This window comes from Vipera berus, assembly GCF_964194415.1.
Source record: "Vipera berus genome assembly, chromosome: 4".
NCBI classification, from domain to species: Eukaryota; Metazoa; Chordata; class Lepidosauria; order Squamata; family Viperidae; genus Vipera; species Vipera berus.
Window position 1 is genome coordinate 88,375,928 of NC_138206.1, and position 23,043 is coordinate 88,398,970.

At 37.5% G+C, this 23,043-nt stretch overlaps 1 protein-coding gene across 1 annotated transcript in view; it reads left to right on the forward strand.

Moving 5' to 3' along the window:
• The window catches only part of SLC9A4 (solute carrier family 9 member A4), a 31,760-nt gene extending 14,675 nt beyond the window's left edge, over nt 1-17,085 (forward strand). The window contains exons 7-12 of the mRNA XM_081326474.1: nt 1,406-1,476; nt 2,038-2,199; nt 8,580-8,676; nt 12,032-12,163; nt 13,042-13,135; nt 16,678-17,085. Coding sequence (XP_081182600.1) covers nt 1,406-1,476; nt 2,038-2,199; nt 8,580-8,676; nt 12,032-12,163; nt 13,042-13,135; nt 16,678-17,057 — 936 coding nt within the window. The 3' untranslated portion in view covers nt 17,058-17,085. The remainder of the gene's footprint in view (nt 1-1,405; nt 1,477-2,037; nt 2,200-8,579; nt 8,677-12,031; nt 12,164-13,041; nt 13,136-16,677) is intronic.
• The last annotated feature ends 5,958 nt before the right edge of the window (nt 17,086-23,043 follow it).

The following is a 23,043-nucleotide window of genomic DNA, read 5'->3' on the forward strand; positions in this document are numbered from 1 at the left end:
TATCTATATCTTAAATTATTGTACACTATTACAATTTCATTTTAGATTGTATTTTATCAGTGGGTGGCACTGTTTTACAGTGGTTCTCCTCCTACCTGGGCTGCTCGCAGTCGGTGTTGACGGGAGGGCAGAGGTCTGCCCCGAGGCCTCTCATTTGTGGAGTTCCTCAGGGGTCAGTCCTCTCTCCCCTCTTGTTCAACATCTATATGAAGCCTCTGGGTGAGCTCATTCGTGGTTTCGGGGTGAGGTATCATCAGTATGCTGATGATACCCAGCTTTTTCTTTCCACCCCGAACCAACCCAGTGATGCACTCAACGTGATGTCCCATTGCCTGGAGGCGGTCCAGGTTTGGATGGGGAGAAACAGGCTTCGACTAAATCCCACCAAGACTGAGTGGCTGTGCATACCGGCATCTCAGATTAACCAGTCTTTTCCATTGCTAACTATGGGGGGTGAGGTGTTGATAGGGCCCACAACCTGGGTGTCCTCCTGGACTCACGGCTCAGTTTCGAAGATCATATAGGAGCCGTGGCCAGGGGGGCTTTTGCCCAGGTTCGCTTGGTGCACCAGTTGCGGCCCTATCTGGACCGAGATGCCCTACGCACAGTCACTCATGCGCTCGTGACCTCCCGGATAGACTACTGCAATGCTCTCTACATGGGGCTGCCCTTGAGGACCACACGGAGGCTTCAGCTAGTGCAGAATGCAGCAGCGCGAGTTGTGATGGGAGTCTCCCAATACTCCCGTGTAACACCTCTTCTCCATGAGCTGCATTGGCTTCCAGTTGCCCTCTGTGTGAGATTCAAGGTGCTGGTGATGACCTATAAAGCCCTAAATGGCATGGGTCCGGATTATCTCAGGGAGCACCTGCTGCCAGCATCAACTCCCCATCGTCCTGTGCGTTCCCACAGGGAGGGCCTCCTCAGGGTCCCGCCGGTTAGGGAATGCCGGCGGGCAATCCCCAGGGGGAGGGCATTCTCTGTGGGCGCGCCTGCCCTATGGAATCAATTGCCGGTGGAACTCTGTATCGCCCCTGACCTTCGTTCGTTTCACCGGGACCTGAAAACCTGGCTTTTTGAGTTAGCTGGCCTGGACTGAGTGGGTTTTAAGGTTTTTATATTCTAATTTTAAATTTTGGGGCTATTTTTAATTTTTTTAATTTTTTAAATTTTTATATTGTATTGTTTTAATTTTGCCCTGTAAACCGCCTTGAGTCCTTCGGGAAAAGGGCGGTATATAAATTGAATTAAATAAATAAATAAATAAATTGCTTTTATCAAATTTTAGTAATAATTTGTTGCTGGAACTTTGCACTTTGATATGGCCCAAGGGCTAATCAATAAAGATTATTATTATAATAAAAAGACATGTTTTAATTCATAATAAAATGTTTTATGTCTATAGTTGATGGATCATTTAAAAGCTGGAATTGAAGATATATGTGGACACTGGAGCCATTATCAACTGAGAGACAAGTAAGGATGTGCCTAGCTCTGTTAATCAAAATAAAATAACTGGATAAAACTAAACGGAATAAACTAAACTAAAATTAAACTAACTGGGAAAACTAAAGAAAGGCATTAGCAATGTTGATTTAATTCAAAGCAGGATGGATTGGAATATATCTTCACTCAGCATTTGAATATGTCATTTTGCATATTCATAAGATTCTTTGTTTAAATTATTAAATCATATTTCTTCTTTTACCTTGATTTTCATATATTTACCCATAAGTAGATGTTTATTCTCGTATTACTGAATGATAAATGGCTGTTAAGACTTGGCAGCATGTGAAAGAATTTGGGATTTGCCTCTCTCTGAGAATCAAAAGTGTGCTTCATTATTTTATCCTCTTTCTCCCATAACAGTGGATTGATTGCCCTTTTCTTATCAATTTAACCCAAGATATGCTGCTGTAGGCCACACCCTTTATGATGCTGTTGCTTTTTTTTAAAAAAAAACTTGAGAACTCTTTGGATTTGTAAAGTAATTAATGCAGGGAGAATTTTTGACATCCTGATTATTACTCTTACCAGATTTAAGAAGTTTGACAATAATTTTCTGAAGAAGATTCTACTGCACAAACATCAGCCTAAATCCAGTCTTGTTTCTTTATACAAGAAACTGGAAATGAGACAAGTCATTGAAATGGTAGAAAGTGGGGCCATGACACCTAGGACGTCCAAATCATCTTCTCTGTAAGTATGTTAAGAACCATTTGTCAGAACAATGCAAATATTTTGTTTAATCAAGGAATATAATGAACATGGACAACATATGGTTCTCCAGATGATTAATTCCAGTCAACATTGCCAATGGTGAGAAGCAACGGCTTTTGTAGCAGTTTAGCAACATTTGAAGACCACATCTGGAGGGGGCACCTTTGATAGTCAACTGATAGATAATCTGTAATTTGTAGTTTAATATGTGAATTGATGCTACTGAAAAAGATTAATCTCTGAAATTAGACTTTGAGTATAAAACTTGATAGTGCTAAGGATTTTTCCTTAGACCAAAGGGATACCTTCACTGATATTAAGCTCGCAAGCCTCCATAAATTAGTTACCATAGTTCCAGCCTGTTACACTCCAAATGCTGATGCACAATTACCATCAGTGGGTATCTTCAGAGAGGGGCAACACAATGAAAACAATGTAGCATTATGCTCCATGCTCCAGTTCATGAGACATTCATGTGGCATTGCAACAGATGTGAAAAAAAGGTGGGCCTGCATCATAATGTTACTTTTATTTGAAACCACTGACTCCCTGTAGATGTAGACAGGGCTTTTTTTGTAAAAAAAAAGGTGCTGGAACTCTCATCTTGGTGGGCGCAGGAGGCGGGGGGACAGGGGGGCAGCACTGCTGCAGTCACAGGCATGAGGGGTGTTGGTGGCGGGCTACCCCCGGGGGCTGGAGCTGTCATGGCTGGTGCTGTGGGAGTAGCGGGGCCCACTCTATATGGCGGGGCTGCCCGGGGCAGGTGGTGGAGGTGGTGTGGGCCAGACAATGCAGGGCAGCCACTTAGGCACGCAGGGCAAGGCGATGGTGGTGCAGGTCCAGCACTGGGTAGGCCACTAGCCTGGCTGACATGGGTGAGCACAAGGAAGGAGTGCACATGGACTCCTCAGAACCCACCTCCCACTCCCTATCCTCTCTTACTTACCTAGTTGAGATGATGTAGTTGGGCAACAGGGAGGGATGCAAAGTTCCTGCCAACTCACCTTCGCTGCAGACAACTTGCCGGTGCAACGTTTGCCGGCCAGGTCTTTTGGCGCGCTCAGCAGCAATTCCTATTGTGCAAAAGCTTTGTGTGTGTGTGTGTGTGTGTGCGCGCAAAAAAAAAGGTGCCGGAACGCCATTCTGAGCGTTCTATGAGGAAAAAAAAGCCCTGCTTTTATGTTTTAATCTTATGATTTTAAAAATATATATTTTCTATTGTAAGTTGCCCCAAACCTCGCCATGTGGATTGCATACAAATATTATATAATCGGTAAATAAAGGTAGAACACATGTTAAATATACATCAAATGATAATATGCTTCCCTACAAAGTCAATTCTTGTTCAATGACAGACCAAGGAGTTAACTCGGAAAGGCAAGAGGAAAATCTAGAAGAGGTATCTGCAACTTGTAGAAGGGAAAGGCCCACACTGATAAATTAAAAATCTTTGTGGTCTGCAAGGGAATGCTGGTGGGCTAATCAATGATTTGTTGATTAGAGGAGCATCTACATGTTGAAGCTTGTGGTCATGGTAAGCCATGGAGGCACTAGGCAACATGACTTTCAGTGCAGTGGTGGTGATTTTATTACTTTAAAAAAAAACCCCTCTGTGCTCTGTCCAAGGGTGCTTGGTAGGCTGCATGTACAGGCTTGGTCTAGAATTTATTTATTCAACTATCTGGAGCAGGCATGTCAAACTCGCAATGTCATGTGACATTGCACGATGTATCACACTTTTTCCCCATTGTCGGCAATGGGGTGGGTGTGGTTTTGTTATGACATATCTGGCCTGCAGGCCAACAGTTTGACATGCCTGATGTAGAGACATCCATTTTTTGCATTGCAAAGGGCCTTCCATCTGTTGCATATATGGTTTTATTTTTGTGTGCAAAAAGGATTCTAAATTAATTGAGTCATGTCCTGGTGTGAAGTCTGATAGCTTGAGTTAAAGAGCCTATAAAATCTCAAATGACTCCAGTTGTTTTGTTCAAGTATGCTAATGTTCTAAGGTAAATATTATTCATACTATATAATATCCAGATGAGCACCTCAATAGCATATTGTAGTTCTATGAGGTGTGGTGGGCTTCATAATTTGTTGACTGAAGAAACCACCATGCCATATGTATATATGCAACTGCCATTATTTTTCAAGCTACATTACTTGAACACATGGCACACATCACAAATCAGATTCCTCTGTAATGCAGTATTCCTTTGCATAACTGTAGGACATTTAGAAACGCAATTACGTTCTTATGCTTCCAAAGCATTCTTCCTTATCTTCCTGTTACATTGATAACCATAAAAATACTCAAGATCTCTTGGGTTAAGATAGAATAAGTATGGTATTTACAGAATGCAATAGAAAGCATTCACAATGCACAATGTATTTAAATTTCATTTTGTTTGAGGCAACTTCTTATCAAAGAATTGCCATTAATTAATTTTTTACTTGATTTCAAATTAAATAAATTATATTGGTTGACAATGAAATTTTTTTTAGTACAATTGCCAAATGCAATAAACTGGTTTTTTTAAATCCCATTTATATCCCGCCCTTCTCCAAAGACTCAGGGCGGCTTACAATCTAAAGCACAAATCAATGTGCTTAGCAATAGCCTTCATTCTATGTATATGCCTGCTTATTAGGGCTTTCGCCCCCCGCCAAGCGGCATTATTACAAAGTCAGCTTATTTCCCCCAACAATCTGGGTCCTCATTTTACCTACCTCAGAAGGATGGAAGGCTGAGTCAACCTTGAGCCTGGTGGGACTCTAATTGCACTAATTGCAGGCAGCTGGTGTTACTTAAGGAGGCATTAGCCCACTGCTCCACCAAACTGGTTTTAGGTATATGTGTGCATTAATTATTTCAACACCAATACATTTTAACAACATATTCTATTTGTAAATGAATGCAAATGTAAATTATAAAAAAAATTGTGCAAAAATAAAACAAAATAACAGATTTAAGAGCTGTTATCATTAGTTATCTTTAGATAAAAAAATAATTCTATCATCCAAAACTTTGTTATACTCCCAAAACTTTGTTATAATCCCAAAGCATGAACAGATGCTTTGGGATTAAAAAAAGAGAGACTGACTACATTTGATTGTGTATCACCATGGAATTAAACAAAATTTGAACAGTGTATGAAAAATAAAGGTTCCCTAAACGTCTGCAGGCTATATCTATACATTTTGCTTGATAGCATTCTATTGCCTTCTTTTTAGCATTTTTTTCAACTTCCCAGCTTAAAAAATGCAAAGCGTCCGGCACCAGGAGCTGAAAGTTTGTTTAAGCAGGTTGCTAGGCAACCTGTTCACACTCGGTCCTTCTTACCCTCCCACTTTTGAATTAGCCTGTACGGATCGCATTTCCTTCAATTTGAGCCATCTGAAGGTCCGTCGCTGCGATGCATGCTGGTGCTCTGCAACCTGGCTGCCTGAGGAGAATTTGGCTCTCCTTCAGCTTTTTTTGTGTGTGTGCAAAAAAAGGTGCCAGAACGCCGTTCTGAGCGTTCTATGGGGAAAAAAGCCCTGGATGTAGACAATTACTTTAATCTCCCAACCAAGACAAAATAATTTTGGATCCTAATAAAGTCCATATTAAAACCACATCAGTAATGTGCAATGAAAGACAGAGCAATTTTTGCTTCTCTTAGCTGATTGTATTATGGTCCTTCTCAAGGAAGCAAATGATTCAGCAAGAAAGACAATCTCTAGACCCATAGAAAAAGACTACTATGTTTTTTTTAAAAAGCAATTTAGAAAATGCAAATAAAACTGGAATGTCTTAAAATCATAGAAGCAATTTGGTGGGAGTTAATTTATTCTGTGTTGGTTGCATAACAAATAACAAACAATCCTTTATTGAAAGCACTGTAAATATTTAAAACTGTTTTAGACTAAGGTGATCCATCTGTGGTAATCTTGTCCAGAAAAAAGTAAAAGGTCAATCAGATTTAGGGTGCAAAAATACAGATGATGATAGACATGGCAACAAAAAGATATAAGAAAATATTTACTGCCATCCAAAGGTCAACTAGGTTTTTGCAGCCTAGATCTGATAGCCCTAGTTTAGCTTAAGGAGGAGCTGCTAGAATGAACAAAACTTCATCTGGTTCTTTAGTGTATGCTGAGACGTCAGAGATCTAAGCATAGATTCCTGTATATACTGTACATAATCTGATATATTTAAATAGAATAGGCTTGCACATGGCACAGGCATAGACAATTTAGTTTGCACAAGCCCACATCATACTATTGGCTTGCAGATTTTATTGGAATACCTAATGCATGATGTTGATTGACTAGATGTTTCCATAAATATATATTAAATTCATTTTAAAGCATTATAGTGCAATAAAATCTGGAAATATGTAACAATAATGTGTTGCTTTTGTATTCTGAGGTTTACAGGGCCACGTATGTACATACTTAAAGACACACATTCAATATACTTTAAAAAAAATCATACTACATTTGAAATTACCATACTAAAAATAATAAAGAATAATAAACATGGGATAAAATATTTAAGAAGAGATAATTGATTGCTCAAGAAGAAATAGTCTACTTTAAAAGAAAACATCCTTGAAGTAAACATTTTTATTTTACTGTATGATTTTCACTAAATCTGACACTTAAACTGTAGAGCATAATCACAAGGAACACTTTTCAATTAAAAAAAATTGGCTTGTTGGTTGGTTTCTCCTTTGTTTTATTTGAAACAGGTGCATAGTACATAAGTCTATCTGTAAAAGGAGTGGACAGAAACCATGCTTTTTCTCCCTTAAAGAACTGTTATCAAGTTCCTTGGTTAATAGCTAACCTCATAAATGAGCTTTCCCTTTTGTCTTGATGTTTTAGCCAACTCAGAAATGAGTTTCATATAATGATAGCAGTTATACTCACTGCTTCCTGAAACTTTGTTTCCAGACAGAGCTTTCACAATTACATTGATTCAAACACATTTTGTGAATTGGCTAATGCTGACAAATTCTATTTGCTGACCTCCAATTTTTAGTGCTCTTTAATCTATCTTTGTACTACTAAATTTCTACTAAAGAAATAAAACAATTTCATATTTCCAGGAAACTCCTGTCTCTGGAATATTGTAATAATATTTTACTGTGAAGATTGGCCAAAGCTAGGATGTTGTTTTCGCCAAAACAAAGGGCAACATGAGGCCTTATTTCTTATTCCATGTGCACTATTCTGGATTGATTATTTATTATATTGAAATTATTCAGCTTCAACAGTGGAGATAGCAAGAATAAAGAACTTAGTATAGGCTAATTCATTATATTATCCAATAACTTGCTGCTTTTCTATGTTCTCCAATATCTCTGTATCTCTATTCAATAGCATGGCTGGTTCTGTTTTTAAAACAAGTTTCTTTAGTGTATGAAATTATAGGTTTGAGATACAAGACTAAAATAGTAGACTTGTTTGTTTTTCTAGGAAAAAATAAACCTGAACACTATCTAGAACTTTGATTGTCAACCTAGCATATCTTAAGTCCAACCAAGTTACTTTGAGAACTAGGTCTTAGCATGAAAAAAATAAAAAATATCTGTTTAGAAGCGTTCTATAATTATGTAGGTTTTAAAATTCAAAGTTTCAGTGATTTACTTTATTTCCCAACTAGACTATTTCTAAATTACATTTGTGGTATTAGTAGCACTGGTTTATTTATTTATTTATTTATTAAATTTGTATACCGCCCTTCTCCCGAAGGACTCAGGGCGGTTGAGAATTTTTGTTCTAGAAGAACTATGAAATATTTTGTTTGTATTTGTTTATAATATCCAGGATGTCCAGAATTAATTTAAATTCTATTAATTTCAATATAGATTTTTTAAAAATTGAGTTTAGGGGATTTCCCCCCTTTATTTATACCACTGATCCCTCATCTTGATTCACCAATTAAATTAACTGCGTTTTAAAGTAGTTCAACATTGATTCTAATATGTTGACATACACACTTCAGGAAAAAAAACTTTGTGTGTATGATACACACACTAATGGTAATGGCTCTACTTGCATTTATATGTGGTTTATATAATGAATTTCTTTATAATTTACATCCCTATAAATTATTATATTTTTTACTAAAAAGACTGCTGTAGCCAATAGTGATAATACTCAAATATACATATGCATTTTGCAAAGAAATTAAGAAATTAATTTGTTCCACTGATTTACAAATGACTTCTTGCCATCCTTTGTTAGGAAAGGCAATTTACAGATAACAATAACTGATAACAGAATGTAGGCAAAACTACTCTATAAAATAATGATTGACCTTTTAGCTTAGTCAAAATAATATTTGTCTTCATATTTGTTTGCAGGAGGCACAGGAATGAAAGAATACAGAAACTTTCCCCTAAAGATGTGGAATCTATGCAGAACATGCTGGCACATAATCTGTATCAAGTGAGGCAAAGGGTGTGTGCTTTCAATTCTGATAACCTGTTCCATAGTTAGGGAAGAAAAGTTCATGTTTGAATATTTTCACACCTTAGCAAATGTTAGTGGTGGCAGAATTGCCTGGAGTGCAAGCTATGATTGTGGCTGAAGGGCAGAATAATATTAAGAAAAGACTGGGTCATTGTTTTTAATGAATTCATTCTAATACTTCTGATGTGTCTTTGTAGGACAGTTGTAAGATCACTTTCACTGATACTTGTGCTTGCAGAAAAAAGTAAAAGAAAAAAGGAAGGAGTTTAGAATTGCCTTCTCAAACCTACTTTAGATTTATTTTTAAAAATGACAATTAGATTGTTAAAGTTCAGGTTCAGGTTTGAAATTTGCTCCTTACAAATATTTGAAAGGCCTTCAAGACCTCATTATGCTTGGAGTTACCAGAGGGCCAAAGATTCTGTCATGATGGTTCCATTGCCAAGGGAGCGACTTTTATTCTCCCTTCATCCAAGGCTCATATTTTGGTCATTATGCTATTTATTACTGTGACTTTTTAGATTTTTATCAGTTTTACTTTGGCTGTTTTATTTATTGCTATGCACTATCCAGACTCTTCTTTGAGGGAGATGGTTGAATGCTCCAACACTGGAGGTTTTTAAGAAGAGACTGGACAGCCATTTGCCTGAAATGGTATAAGGTTTCCTGCCTGAGCAGGGGGTTGGACTAGATGACCTCCAAGGTCCTTTCCAAATTATTATTATTATTATTATTATTATTATTATTATTATTATTATTATTATTATTATTATTATTATTATTATTATTATTATTATTATTATTATTATTATTATATTATAAATAAATAAATACAAAAACATGACAGAATCGGGCCAAAAGGTTATCTAATCTGTCATTCTGTTTTACAGAGAGGTAAACCAAATCCAAATTCTACTTGAGAGCTAGTTGCTGGCATTTGAGATATGTTACCTGTAATTTAGAGGTACTAAACAACTACCAGGACTAGTAGCCACTGATAGCTGGATCCTTCATGAATTTATTCAGTCTGTCCCTTAAACCACATTTGGCAGCAGAATTTCTCATTTATTAGATAAAGAACTGTTACCTTTTCTTAGTTTTGAATTATCTTTTAATTAATTTTAATGTCTGGGCATCAGGTAAGTGAGTTAGGAAAAAAGGGTGCATGCAAAAGAAATGGAATGTAATCTAAACATGAGCACTAGGTGGCAGGCGTCCCTTATTTTAAACCTTCAACAGTTCATTTGGTTTAGTTTCTAGGCTGGCAGCTACCATATTATATTGCATAGTAGGCTGTAGCACAACGAATCTGATTGGGCCTGCTTGTAATGTAACTAACATGAGTTTCATAGCATGCATTAGCCCCAAAGACTCAGCACATTGGTTGGCTTTTAAAGTAACACTTGACTTCTTTGTTAAATGCATTGAAACAGCATTGCCAAGTAATTTCAATATTTAAAACTTGGTTTTAAATATGTAGTAATTGACATTGGCAGTAGCTATAAGAATCACTGATGAGCATTATACATTTGATAAATAGATCAGAATAAAAGAATTGAAAAGACAAGTGTCCAATATATTACTATGATGAAAATTTGGAGTAGGGATGATATAAAAGCTTTCCTGAAAAAAAATATTTCATGAATAGAAGTGAATATATTATTCCATTCTTAAATAAATCTATTAATCTGCAAGGGGATAACTTGAAAAAAATTAGTCCTTTTCGATGTCATTTTCAACTCTGTTTCCACTAATTTTTCATTTATTGGCACATAATCATTTTTATAGATGTTCCAGTGAATCATTTAGGCAACTATATTATTTTGTTTATAATATGTTTGTGCAAGTATATGAATTATTGTTTCTTCGGCTTCTTTGCACCATTATTTGATGATTTTTCAATTTTGCCCTTGATTGAATTTGTCTGAATAGCTTGCTCTTGAGCAGTTTCTTTTTCCAGCAATAAGTCACTATCAGGTTTTATCCCTTATCCACTTTCCCTCAACATTTTGTAGAAATTGACCACGTAATGCTTTTCTTTGCCAGTATATTATTCTTGTTTTTATTACATTATTTTAATATTCAAGTTTTGTTTCATACATATTCGGTAAGTTCCAATTTTTAAGTTGCATTAACTGATGCTACCGGCGTCAACTTCCCTCCGCCCTGTGCGTTCCCACAGAGAGGGCCTCCTCAGGGTGCCTCCGGTCAGAGAATGTCGGCTGGTGGCCTCCAGGGGGCAGGGCCTTCTCTGTGGGCGCTCCGGCTTTATGGAATCAGCTGCCAGTCGAGCTCCGGATGGCACCCGACCTTCGCTCCTTCCGACGCGGTCTGAAGACCCATCTATTTGAGCAAGCCGGCCTGGCCTGATGGGGATATGTTGGGGTTTTAATGGGGATTTTTATATTGTTATCGATTGTTTTAGCTGGGCTACTATTTAATTCTTTTTAATTTTTGTATCCTGTATTTTTTATATGTGCCCTGTTCACCGCCCTGAGTCCTTCGGGAGAAGGGCGGTATACAAATATAATAAAACTAAACTAAAACTAAACTAAACTAATGCTTGTTCTTGGCTGCCTTTTATGCAATTAGCCAGTGCATCCTTTTCTTCTTCTTTGTTTGAGCTGAAGTAAATCTGTGCTCCATTTCTGCAGGGCAGATAAAAACAATAACAACAACAACAACATTGGAAGGTCTTCTAGTCCAACCCCCTCCTCAGGCAGGGAACCCTATACCATTTCAGACAAATGGCTGTCCAGTCTCTTCTTAAAAACTTCCAGTGTTGGAGCATTCACCACTTCTGGAGGCAGGTTGTTCCACTGGTTAATTGTTCTAACTGTCAGGAAATTTCTCCTTAATTCTAGGTTGCTTCTCTCCTTGACTAGTTTCCATCCGTTGCTTCTTGTCCTGCCTTCAGGTGCTTTGGTATAATCTATTAATATCACTATGTGTGATATAAGGCATAGTGAATAGTCATTAGCTTTCTTGTATAGAGACAAAAGCTTCATCCATTCAAGAAGATGGCAAAATGTGTCCTGTATCACCTGGGTGTTTAGACTTTTGCTAATGTGGAAATTTCCTCTAAGCAAAAATCAGAGAACCAGCAGTCTTTTTGTAAAGACTCCTTGCCAAGTTGGTAACAAAGGAATTCAGTTTTGGAGAAGGGAGAATCAAATCAAATCAAATCAAATAGCCAAATGTGATTAGACAAAGATTTCCCACCCCCAAAAGTCCTTAGTGTGATTTTTTTCTAAAATCACATTGTTATAAAGTGGTCAAATTACATGCACTGTTTGGGAGCTAAGCTGGTGAGGAAGATGAAGTAATGCATTTCTCATTTCAGACGCTCTCGTACAACAGATACAATCTTGCCCCTGAAACAAGTGTAGAGGAAGCCAAAGAAATCTTTATCCGACGTCGATACAGCATGCAGCAGTCCACAAGGAAAGGTTACAGCTTACCATGGGGAGGGCAGGTATTTCTCACATCATAAGCTATGTGGTTTATGCAACATTGTATGGAAATTGCTGAAGCTTCTGCAAAAATAAATTGAGCACGAGAGAAGCCATCTAATGACTTGATAAAAGCATAGAAATAGCAAAATATGAGATCCAGTAAATCCATAGATTGAGAAGCCAAGGTCTAAAAGGCAAGGTATGGAATGGTGTATGGCTATGAATGAAACTAAGGATCTTTTCCAAGTTTGGAGAGTGAATGAAGCTGCTCTAAACAATTTTATTCCATCCCCTTATTTTTAATCTCATCCCTTGAATTTATTACCTTATATTTCTAACTCTTTTCCTTGTTCTATACAAAGGAAATGCTATAGAGGCAGTATATCTAAGTAGGTTATTATGTGTACTGCTGTTCATTAGCAATTGATGTAGCCACTGGATGCACCGTATCAGATGTGGGGTGGCAGAGGTGCTATAACCTATAATTGCTATAATTTTCCTTTCTATTTTTAAAAAATAATAATTAACAAAAGAATATTATTGTCATTGTAGGGAATGTTGAACCAGGAAGCATTAAGAACCCTAAAGGAGATGGAGATTTCAAGCAATATGGATGAACAGTAGTTAGATTTGCTGACTTTAAGATTTTTAATTAGCATGAGGATCACCAATTGGGAACTGGAACTATTCCAGTATTTTAAATTCACGTATACCATGTGCAAGATAGATAAGTTTGCAATTATATAATCATTATAATAAAATATAGTTAGTATTAATTGCACTAATTTCAAATATCTTCTTTTCACATTTTCTTCTATAACCAGAGGTCAGATCATTCAAAATGGAATCCATACACATTTCTGCAAATATGTATCTCTTTTTTTTTCTTTGTCTACAGGCTGCCAGTAAAAGCCTGCGTTATTCATCCCTGCCCTTTAGTAATTCTCAACCAATTAGAAGAGCAGCTAGGATCAATTATGATGATCTAACAGGTAAGGCTTTTTAATTGAAACAGTAAAAGAAAATGGGAAATTAGTGGCAATCCTTATTAATTTTGCTATTATCCAAGAGGTTCCAGATAGATACAATCTTGACAAAGTTTTGTTTTCAATGTCTCTGTGAGATAGTGCCCAAAAGAATTTAAAATGCTTACCAATCTGGTGCCTTCCAGATGTTTTCTCTTGCAATTCTGTAAATTTTAGTTGCAAAACAACTGGAAAGTACTGGTTGAGAAATGCTGGTTTAGAGAAATACCCACCTTTTGCATTGGCATTATTTAACATGAGGTTTGTTTCATTATCACAGACAACTGATCTTTTTCTCTACATCTTTTACAGACAAATATGATTGGGGACAGCATTGTCCCATTTGGATACCAAGTCTTAGTTTAAGAAAGCAGCCTGAATATAGATACAGCTGCTTTTAAGGTTTCATATTAAAGGCATAATTTCCCTAATCCCTTGATTCCTTAAAGCAGCCATTTAAACTCATGTGGTAGCCTTTAAAGCTGTCAGATACTTTAAAGAACCAGTTCTGCTTGTACCCCATGAACTCCAAATTATTTTACACAAGGCTGCACATTAGGGAACTATTAGATGATACCCAAAAGTTGGATTTTTGGATTTTTCTCCTGCTATCCTATGGTTGTCCAGATTTTACCAGCCCAGTCCTAATCTTCACTTAATCTTTAACTGCCAAGTAGGTATAAATAGGCAGCTATGTTTTTTCAACTGTTTTGCATTGCTAAAGGCACAGGGAAGCAATTCATTAAAACATAGCAATATGAGCTGTAGATGAAAAAAAAGATGTGGCAATTATACTTCTTTTATACCAGCATTTTCATATCAGAAAATACAATAAAAATATTTAGAGACAAGTAATTTTTCATTTCTGGACCCCCATTTACTGGCTAATATGGGCTAAGGTGTGTTTTATATATACTGCTCAAAAAAATAAAGGGAACACAAAATAAGTCATCCTTACTATTAAATACAATACATTGTGTTGTTTAAGTGTTCCCTTTATTTTTTTGAGCAGTATAGTAGAAAAATAGACTTGGAAGGTACCTTGGAGGTCTTCTAGTCCAACCCCCTGCTCAAACACAAAACCCTATAACATTTCAGACAAATGGTTGTCCAAGCTCTTCTTAAAACTTCCAGCATTGGAGTACCCACAACTTTTGGAGGAAAGTGTATGCGTATATGTGTATGTGTATGTGCACACCCACACCCACACGTGTGTGCATGCATACATGTGCAATATTTTCTGTCAGATTTGCTTTTGGATAAAACAGTTCCAGCCACAGATGACTGCGCTGAAGCATTTAATGTGCCAAATGATATGTATAGTTCTTTAAAAGAAGCTATTTTGAACATATAATAAAAATGAAATATTTATTCCAACCAATCTTTTCTTTTCAAAGAGCCCTAAAGCTAAACTTCTTTGAACCTGATAATTACATGTGCTCCAAACTCATCCTGTTTTTCATTGGCAAAGAAAACTATTTATTAATTGCAGACTTGCTCATTTTGTAGGTTTTATCTTGCATGGTCCAGCAGTTGGCTCAAAGCCCCAAAATATTAATAATACAAATAAAAGAGGTGAAGCCTAGCATGAATCATTGGACTAAGTATAAACAAAGCTTTGGACAATTGGATTTAGCAAAAAGGAGAATTTATTTATTTTAATAATTTCTATGACCACCTATCTTCTATCCGTGACTCTGAGTGGCACACAAGTATTACAATAATACTCAGAAGCAGTGACCATGATGCCCAAACTGAATAAATGTATAAAAATCATATCATAGAAGAGATTGCATAGCCTCTTGGCCCAAGTGCCTGTGAAAATGTAAAGAATATTAAGATAAGGAGTCATGTTAGACTTGATGCTGGAAATGCATAGAGTAAAGATGGACTGAATTTTACTGAAAATATGATTTGATGGCTTTATCTAGCATTCATCTTGAACTCGTAGTTAAAGAACCTTAGCCCCACCCACTTTCGTTTAGACCAAATGTTACTATTTTTATAACTAACCATAAGGAACCCTAGTTTTTTCATTACACTATGTTTGTCCATTCTTTAATAAAGATTCCTTTGTGCTTAAAAAGAATCTTAAAAACTATGGACAAGGAGGTAGAAATGTCAAATTTGGTTTATGTAGCACCAAAGAAAAGGAGATGCCTCCACAAAACAAAGGGAAAAGAGAGCTAGATCTATATGGTCTATTTGTATAAAGCTAAGGTATAATAATTATAATTTAATTACAGTGCATATCACTATGATAAGCAAAACTGCGACTAAATGACCTTTTGTTTAGCTTATTATCCAATTGTTGGCTCTAATGATCATTGTCATATGCATGTCACAAGCACCTAAGGCACTTTCAGGTTAAAAGGAAGCCGGTGATATCACTTGTGGGCTCCTTTTATGTCTCCACTAATGTGTCCACTAAAGTGGTACTCATCTATCTACTAACAGTCACTGCTTTCAAACTGCAGAGTCAGCAGGAGCTGGAGTAGATGACAGGAGCTCACAGTCAATGACTGTTCTCTGCAAATAGAATACATGAAAGTAACCTGGTTCTAACTGTTGGTAAACAAAGGAGATCATTGTAGATTTTAGAAAGAGCCAGCATAGTCATACTCCACTCAGTATCAAGGATGCAGCGGTAGAGGTGGTCAACAGTACTAAGTATCTGGGGGTGCAGATAACTAACAATCTGAATTGGTTTCTCCACATGACATCCTTAGTGAAGCGTGGAAACCAGTGGCTGCATTTCCTGTGTCAGATGAGGAGAGCACATCTTTCTCCTTCTGTCCTGGCCACTTTTTACAGAGGCACGATTGAAAACATTTTAACAAACTGCATCGCTGTCTGGTTTGGAGGCAGCAGTGCCTCAGATAGAAAGTCCATACAGAGGTTGGTAAGGACAGCCAAGAAGATCATAGGAAGCTCATTTCCTAGTATTTAGGATGCTGCTTATAAGCGCTATGTGCTTAGAGCTTAAAGCATTTTTAGAGACCCCACACACCCACTTTACAGTCTGTTTCTGTTGCTCCCCTTTGGGAGGAGGTTTTGAAGTATTTCTAGCAGGACTACCCAATTCTGTAATAGCTTTGTTCCCTTTGCCATCCATCTGGTAAACTCGCAAGATTCGTTTTTTTCGCCATGCACATGCATACATGTATACATAATCCAATCTAGACTGTTGTTTCTCTGTGTCATATAATACATGTGGGTATATGCATAATTCTGTATTTATTTTTGTCCTATTTATGTAGTGTATATTACAGGTGGTGACCCTTTGAGAACTGTATGCAACAAAATTTCATGTTAATGTATGCTGATTAGTGTACATTCAAAGTGACAAAATTATTATCCTATCCTATCCTATCCTATCCTATCCTATCCTATCCTATCCTATCCTATCCTATCCTATCCTATCCTATCCTATCCTATTCTACATGGCCACCATATCATTGTCTTCAACTTCTCCTTCTCCAATCATAAATATTTCTTTCTGAATTCAGGGTATGGTAGCAGTGACTCCGAGTCTGTCTTCATGATGCATAATTCAGAGGCTGTACCAAGGTCACCTGAGAGAAAACACCGCGAGCAGGAGGAATTTTTCCCAATGGAGCAAATGCATTCACGAACTAAACCAGCCAGTTTTACAAGGCAGAAAAGAACAAATCAACAGGATCAGCAAGCCAGAATACAAAAACCACTTTTAGCCCCGAAGTCTCAACTTAATTCTGTTCTTGAAACTGATACTCAGGAACTTGAGTCAGAGGATGAGGTCAACAGGGCCTCATGCCCTACAGCACCTGCTGTAGTATGGACAGCAAAAACCAGAGGCAAAAACCATGATTATCGGTCCAAAAGACGCTTTACTCAAAGAAAAAAATGAATCCTCACCCTTGCTGCTTGCTCTGATTTTCATTCCAAATGTTCCAGAAATTGTTGGAAACTTCTAACTGGAAATTGTCTGTATTCTTAGATGCTCTGGGCAAAATAAAAGATTTAAATGTGGATTACCCTGTAATCTGTCTCTTACTAACTGAAAGCTATTATTTTTAGTAAATTTGTGATATTGAAAATCTTGTTGCAGTAAATCTGTGATCAAACCTACTGACAGTTCACTCCTAAATGCAGAAGAAAATATCTGCAATGATTATGAAAATAACAGGAGTGAGCTATTAAATAAAACCTTGCATTTCTTTTACAGTTGTACAAATGTGCTATATGATAGATATGTTTGCCTATAATTGCCTATAATTCTGTCATATGAGGCTTTCCTAAAACTTGCTATGAGACTATATGTCTTTAGAGCTACTGCTCTATGAAATTAAAGTTGGAAAATTTTCTTTTTGTTTCTAAAATGCTGCTTGGTGTCACAGATTTATTCATTTGCTGGGAAGTTTTTTTTTTGCATAGGGCTAAATAGAATATTCAGGCAGGCAGGCAGGCAGGCAGGCAGGCAGGCAGGCAGGCAGGCAGGCAGGCATGAAGGCATTCAATTTACATGGTTGCCCATCTCATGCTGATGATTTGAGCAGCTAATAAAGTTAAAATGGGCACGGTACTAGGATACTGGAGGAACCTTCTCATCCCCCAGTTATACTGACCCACTCAAGCAGGCAAGAGATGCTGTGAATACCATTAGTCGAAGAATTTCAGGATCTAGAAAAAGGGCCTTCTTTGCTGTTTCCCCTGCCCTTTGGAACATCTTACCTGCAAAGGTGAGGCAACCCCCTCCCCTTTCTGGTTTTCTGGAAAAATGTTAAGTCCTGGGACTGTCCATTAGCATGAGGGTCTAAGTTTGTGATGGAACCCTGGGAATGGCTGGTGTTTAACCACCTGGTTAACTCTTTTGAGTCTCCTGAATTTTTAATTTTTTCCCCCCCACTTTTAACCTGGAAATTTTAAACTTGTTCTTAATTCTGTTTGTCTGTCCTTTTAGTCATGTGTTTATATAGTTTTTAAGGCCAGGGTCACTTAAGTGTAAAACATTAATAAACCAACAAATAAATAAAATAAAATATAAACTATAAAAACAGAAATATTTATTTCTGTTTTTATTTCTATTTATTTATTTAAATATTTATTTATACAATAAATATTTCAAATGACAGTGGCAAAAATATGATTTCCAAGGCTGCATTTATTACTATGATTTCATAGTGGCTTTAGTTTCATGCAATGCTACACACACACACACACACACACACACACACACATACTCTAACACAAATCACTTTTCTTAGCCTTGTCCGAACTATAATATATTTCTCCTACAATTTTCTGTATTATTACAGAAATGCAAAATGGCCTATTAATGGCTTATACTATATTATTCAGAGCTCTCCGTTCAAAACAAAAAGAGTTTTGTTTTAAAAAATACATAAACTAAGAGCTGATTTGCCTACTACCAGACATAAAGATATCAATAGGAAATTATGTTTTATTTCTTTAATTGTGTTTTCAGAGCTAACATGCTACTGTTATGTTACGTGTCATAAATATGTACTTTCCGGGGACAATAGATGTTATTTGAAAAGCAATAATAATACTTATCTCTGGAAAAATATCTTGTTCTTAAAAACAATCTTTGAGACTTCTATTGTACACTGGTTGTAACATAATTGTTATTTAAAATGTTTTTTTTTAGAAATTTAGCTTGTAGGCTGATGTCTTCATTGCAAAAATACTAGATTTTAAGCTTGGCAACTTAAAAGATGTGTGAATTTTAGCTCCCATGCTGACTGGAGCTGAAATCTACACATCTTAAATTTATCATGTTTGAAAAGCACTGCAATAGACTTGTGCAAATTATTCAACAAGGCACTTTGCTCATGAGTGAAACATTTTTCTGGATTCGCTTTTGGAAAATTTGACATTTCGGGTACAACACAGTGGTATTAAGGGCTTTTTGACATGTTCCAGGTATTTTTAGAAATCATTTCTCTCACAGATAACAAGACCTGGCAATGGCTAAGAGCAGGAAAATTGAAGAAAAAGAGAGGGACTAATTTTGGATGCACAAGACCAAGCCTTAAGAATAAATACACAAAGCCAGAATTAAGAAGACAGCAACAGAAAGCAAATATCACCTCTGAAAAGAAGGTGAAAAAACAGTGGACCAGCTAATGCAGAAAGATCACATAGACCAGGTATGTCAAACTCGCGATGTCACGTGACATCGCGTGACGTATTGTGACTTTTCCACCATTGCCAGCAATGGGGTGGGTGCGGTTTCAGTATGATGTATCCGGCCTGCAGGCTGGCAGTTTGACATACCTGACATAGACTAATTACAGATAACAGCATGACAAAATAGCAACAGTGGAAGAGCTGCAAGAATTTGCCTGCAAGAAAGAACTGGTAGGACCATAAAATAGATAATGTAATGGAAAATGAAGAAGCTAAAGTGCTCTGGACTTTAGAATTCAAACAGACAGGCACCTGCCATATAACACCCCAGACTTAAAACTGTTTATAAGGAAGCCAAATAAGTGTGGCTAGTGAATGTTACAGTACCTGAATACAGCAGAATAGAAAAGAATTAGAGAAAAATCACAAAGACCTGCAACTAGAAGTAGGATGACTCTGGCAAAAGAAAGCAAAAATAGTACCAGTAATGATAATGATTAGTTCAATCCCAAAACATCTGCATCTGCATTGACAAAATCCCCATCAGTCAATTCCAAAATCGGAACAGCTTACATACTTCAACAATACCTTTAACATCACCAAACAACAACAGCCATCTATCCATGACCTTGGGGAAGACTCAATAGGTTGATAAAAATGCCAAATCCTGTCTAAATATCTGGCTGCGCAACCAACCGTAATACTTTTACCACTGCACATGTGAACAGGAGAAACAAGTATTTATTTTGACTCAAAAAGGAAAAATACAGATGAATTTCCAATCTAAACTGAACCTTAGCTAAGCAAACACTGTGCACTGTGTACTATTATCTTAAGCCTGCACTATAATTACCTCTACAGTTTTGCAAAAGATTTGCTACTGGGATTAAGCAGCTGTGTGCCAGAATAGATAGGGTGGGGTTATTTTTTGATGAGTTATAAAGAACAAAGAGGTTGCAGCTAGCTGGTGCTAGGATTTGCCAATCCCTGTAATGCATTTTCAGTTTGAAAAAAGAAAACCTTTCCTTTATTAGAAAACCTGCTTTACTAATCATTTCTTAGTTCAGATTCCTAGTCTCAGGAATACTCAGATGCACACAGAACACATATTTTCATTGAAAACAGAAGGTAGATTTGTAAGGTGTTAAGATTCTCAGTTGTTTAATAACCATAAGCAAATAATAAGAGGTTTTTTTAAAAAAAAATTAGGCTATTGAAATGTAAAGCTTAAAGGGAAAGAAGCAGGGGATTCAAATGCCTGCAAGCAAATGTCCAATAGTTAAAATACCATAGGCTGAACATGTGCTCAGAGGGATCCAGTTCCTTAATTTTAAATATACTGTCATGTCACTGTCATGTCACTGTTATTTCCCTATATTCTTGTGATACTCCTTGATGTTTCTCAGTAGATACTAGCATGATTCAAGTTATATAATTCATATTACAGCATAAAATGTTTTTCTTGATACAGCATGATTCATATTTAGGTTCTGTCAAGCCAGACCAGGTGTTCTGCAAAAGTATATTTGTTTTGCCTGAACATGCAATTAAATCTGTGAAGTCTATGGAAATCTGATATAGCACATTGATAGCAGTGATAACATCAGCATGTCCTTTAGTAAATTTAATCCTGCAGTGTCTTTTCAATCTTTCTGAGGTTTTTCATTAAATTGAGGAAGCACCATCATCTTTAGATTAGATTAGATTTATTAAATTTATATGCCGCCCTTCTCCCCAAGGACTCAGGGCAGCTCACAACAATAAATAATTAAAAAACATAAAGTACAAAATTTAAAAAAGAATTAAACAATGGATGTAATAAATAAATGACAATTTAACCCAGGGGTCTTCAAACTTGGCCCTTTTATGACTTGTGGACTTCAACTCCCAGAATTCCTCAGCCAGCAAAGCTTCTGGGAGTTGAAGTCCACAAGTCATAAAAGGGCCAAGTTTGAAGACCCCTGATTTAACCCAATACAAACCAAATTTTAAACCATAGTCAGTCCAGGCCCGCTTGTTGGAACATCCATGTCTTCAGGTCACGGCAGAAGGACCGAAGGTCAGGGGCCATCTGCAGCTCCGGAGGCAGTTCATTCCAGAGGGTCGGCGTGCCCACAGAGAAGGCTCTCCCCCTGGGGGTCACCAGCCGGCATTGCCTAGCCGACGGAACCCTGAGGAGGCCGACTCTGTGGGAGCAAACTGTGCGAAGGGAGGTTGACAATGGCAGCAGGTGGTCTCGCAAGTACCCCGGGCCTAAGCCATGTAGGGCTTTAAAGGTAATTACCAGCACCTTGAATTGCACCCGGAGGGCAACTGGAAGCCAATGCAGCTCGCGCAGGAGTGGTGTAACATGGGAGTATCGAGATTCTCCCATAAGCACCTGTGCAGCTGCATTTTGCACCAGCTGAAGCCTCCGGGTGCACTTTAAGGGCAGCCCCATGTAGAGAGCATTACAGTAATCCAGGCGAGAAGTGACAAGGGCGTGGGTGACCATGCATAGGGCATCTCGGTCCAAAAAGGGGCGCAACTGGCGCACCAGGCAAACCTGTGCAAAGGCCCCCCTAGTCACAGCAGTTAGATGGTCTTCCAAGTTAAGCTGTGAATCCAGGAGGACACCCAAGTTGCGGGCCCTTTCTGAGGGGGGCAGTACCTCCCCCCCATCAAAAGAGATGGAACATGTTGGACAATACGAGATGTCAGTATCCACAACCACTCGGTCTTGGAGGGGTTCAGCCTCAGTCTTCAGAAATCAACTAGTATGCACATCTTTGACAAGCAATGAGTGCTGATCAGTGGATATTTTAGGGAGCCTGCCAAAGCTGACATACAATTTACAGATCAATATTTTTACTTTATTTCATTTTTCAATATTTGTGTGCCATACTGATCAAAGTCTTTAAGTTCTCTCAGACGAAAATGCAAAACACAATAAAACTTAAGCCCTATAAATATATATATGTATATTGTTCATATGTAATTACTAATCCAAAGTAGCAGCTTAGACATAATAACATCTGCCAGCTTCAATATACTGCATCACTAATCACTACAACCTAACCTCTAGAAGTCCAATAACTCAAGAGAAAAGGAATGTCTTCACCAGTTTCCTAAAAGAAAAGGAACAAGAAGTTGTCCAAATTTCAGGGGTTGAAAATTATACTGTCCTGTGCAGCCATAGAAAAAGTTTTCCCTGGTATTCCCATTGCCCCAAACAATCAGAACCAGAACTTCCTGGACAAAATATCCGGGACTGAAACATTCCATTTGGAAAAGACAGTCCTGATGAAATTTATGAGACAAGAAAGAATAATAACCAGCACTGTAAATTGTGCTGGAATCAATGTAGTTCCCTGAGAATGGGTAGAATTTTGCTAAAGTGGTCCCAACCTGTTCTCAAGCAGGCTGCTGCATTTTGGACCAATAGTAATTTAAGGCAGACTTCAGAGGCAGCCCCAATACAGCTGATTACAAGACTATCCACAAGGTGATAAAGGCATAATTTCTGACAGAAGATACCATTGGGTAATGGAGGGAGATATGGCAGCACCATCTCCAAAAGTCATCTCCATTGGTTCCTGACACTAAACCTCAAGGGTAAGGTTTAACATCCAATCTTCTACAATAGACTTTCTCATTTTGCCTGCAGTGTGTCCTTCATGACAATAGTTATTCTTTCTTCTGGCTATTGCCAAAACTCAATTAAGGCGAACATAATTTAGAGAGATGAATACCCAGTCTTCAGC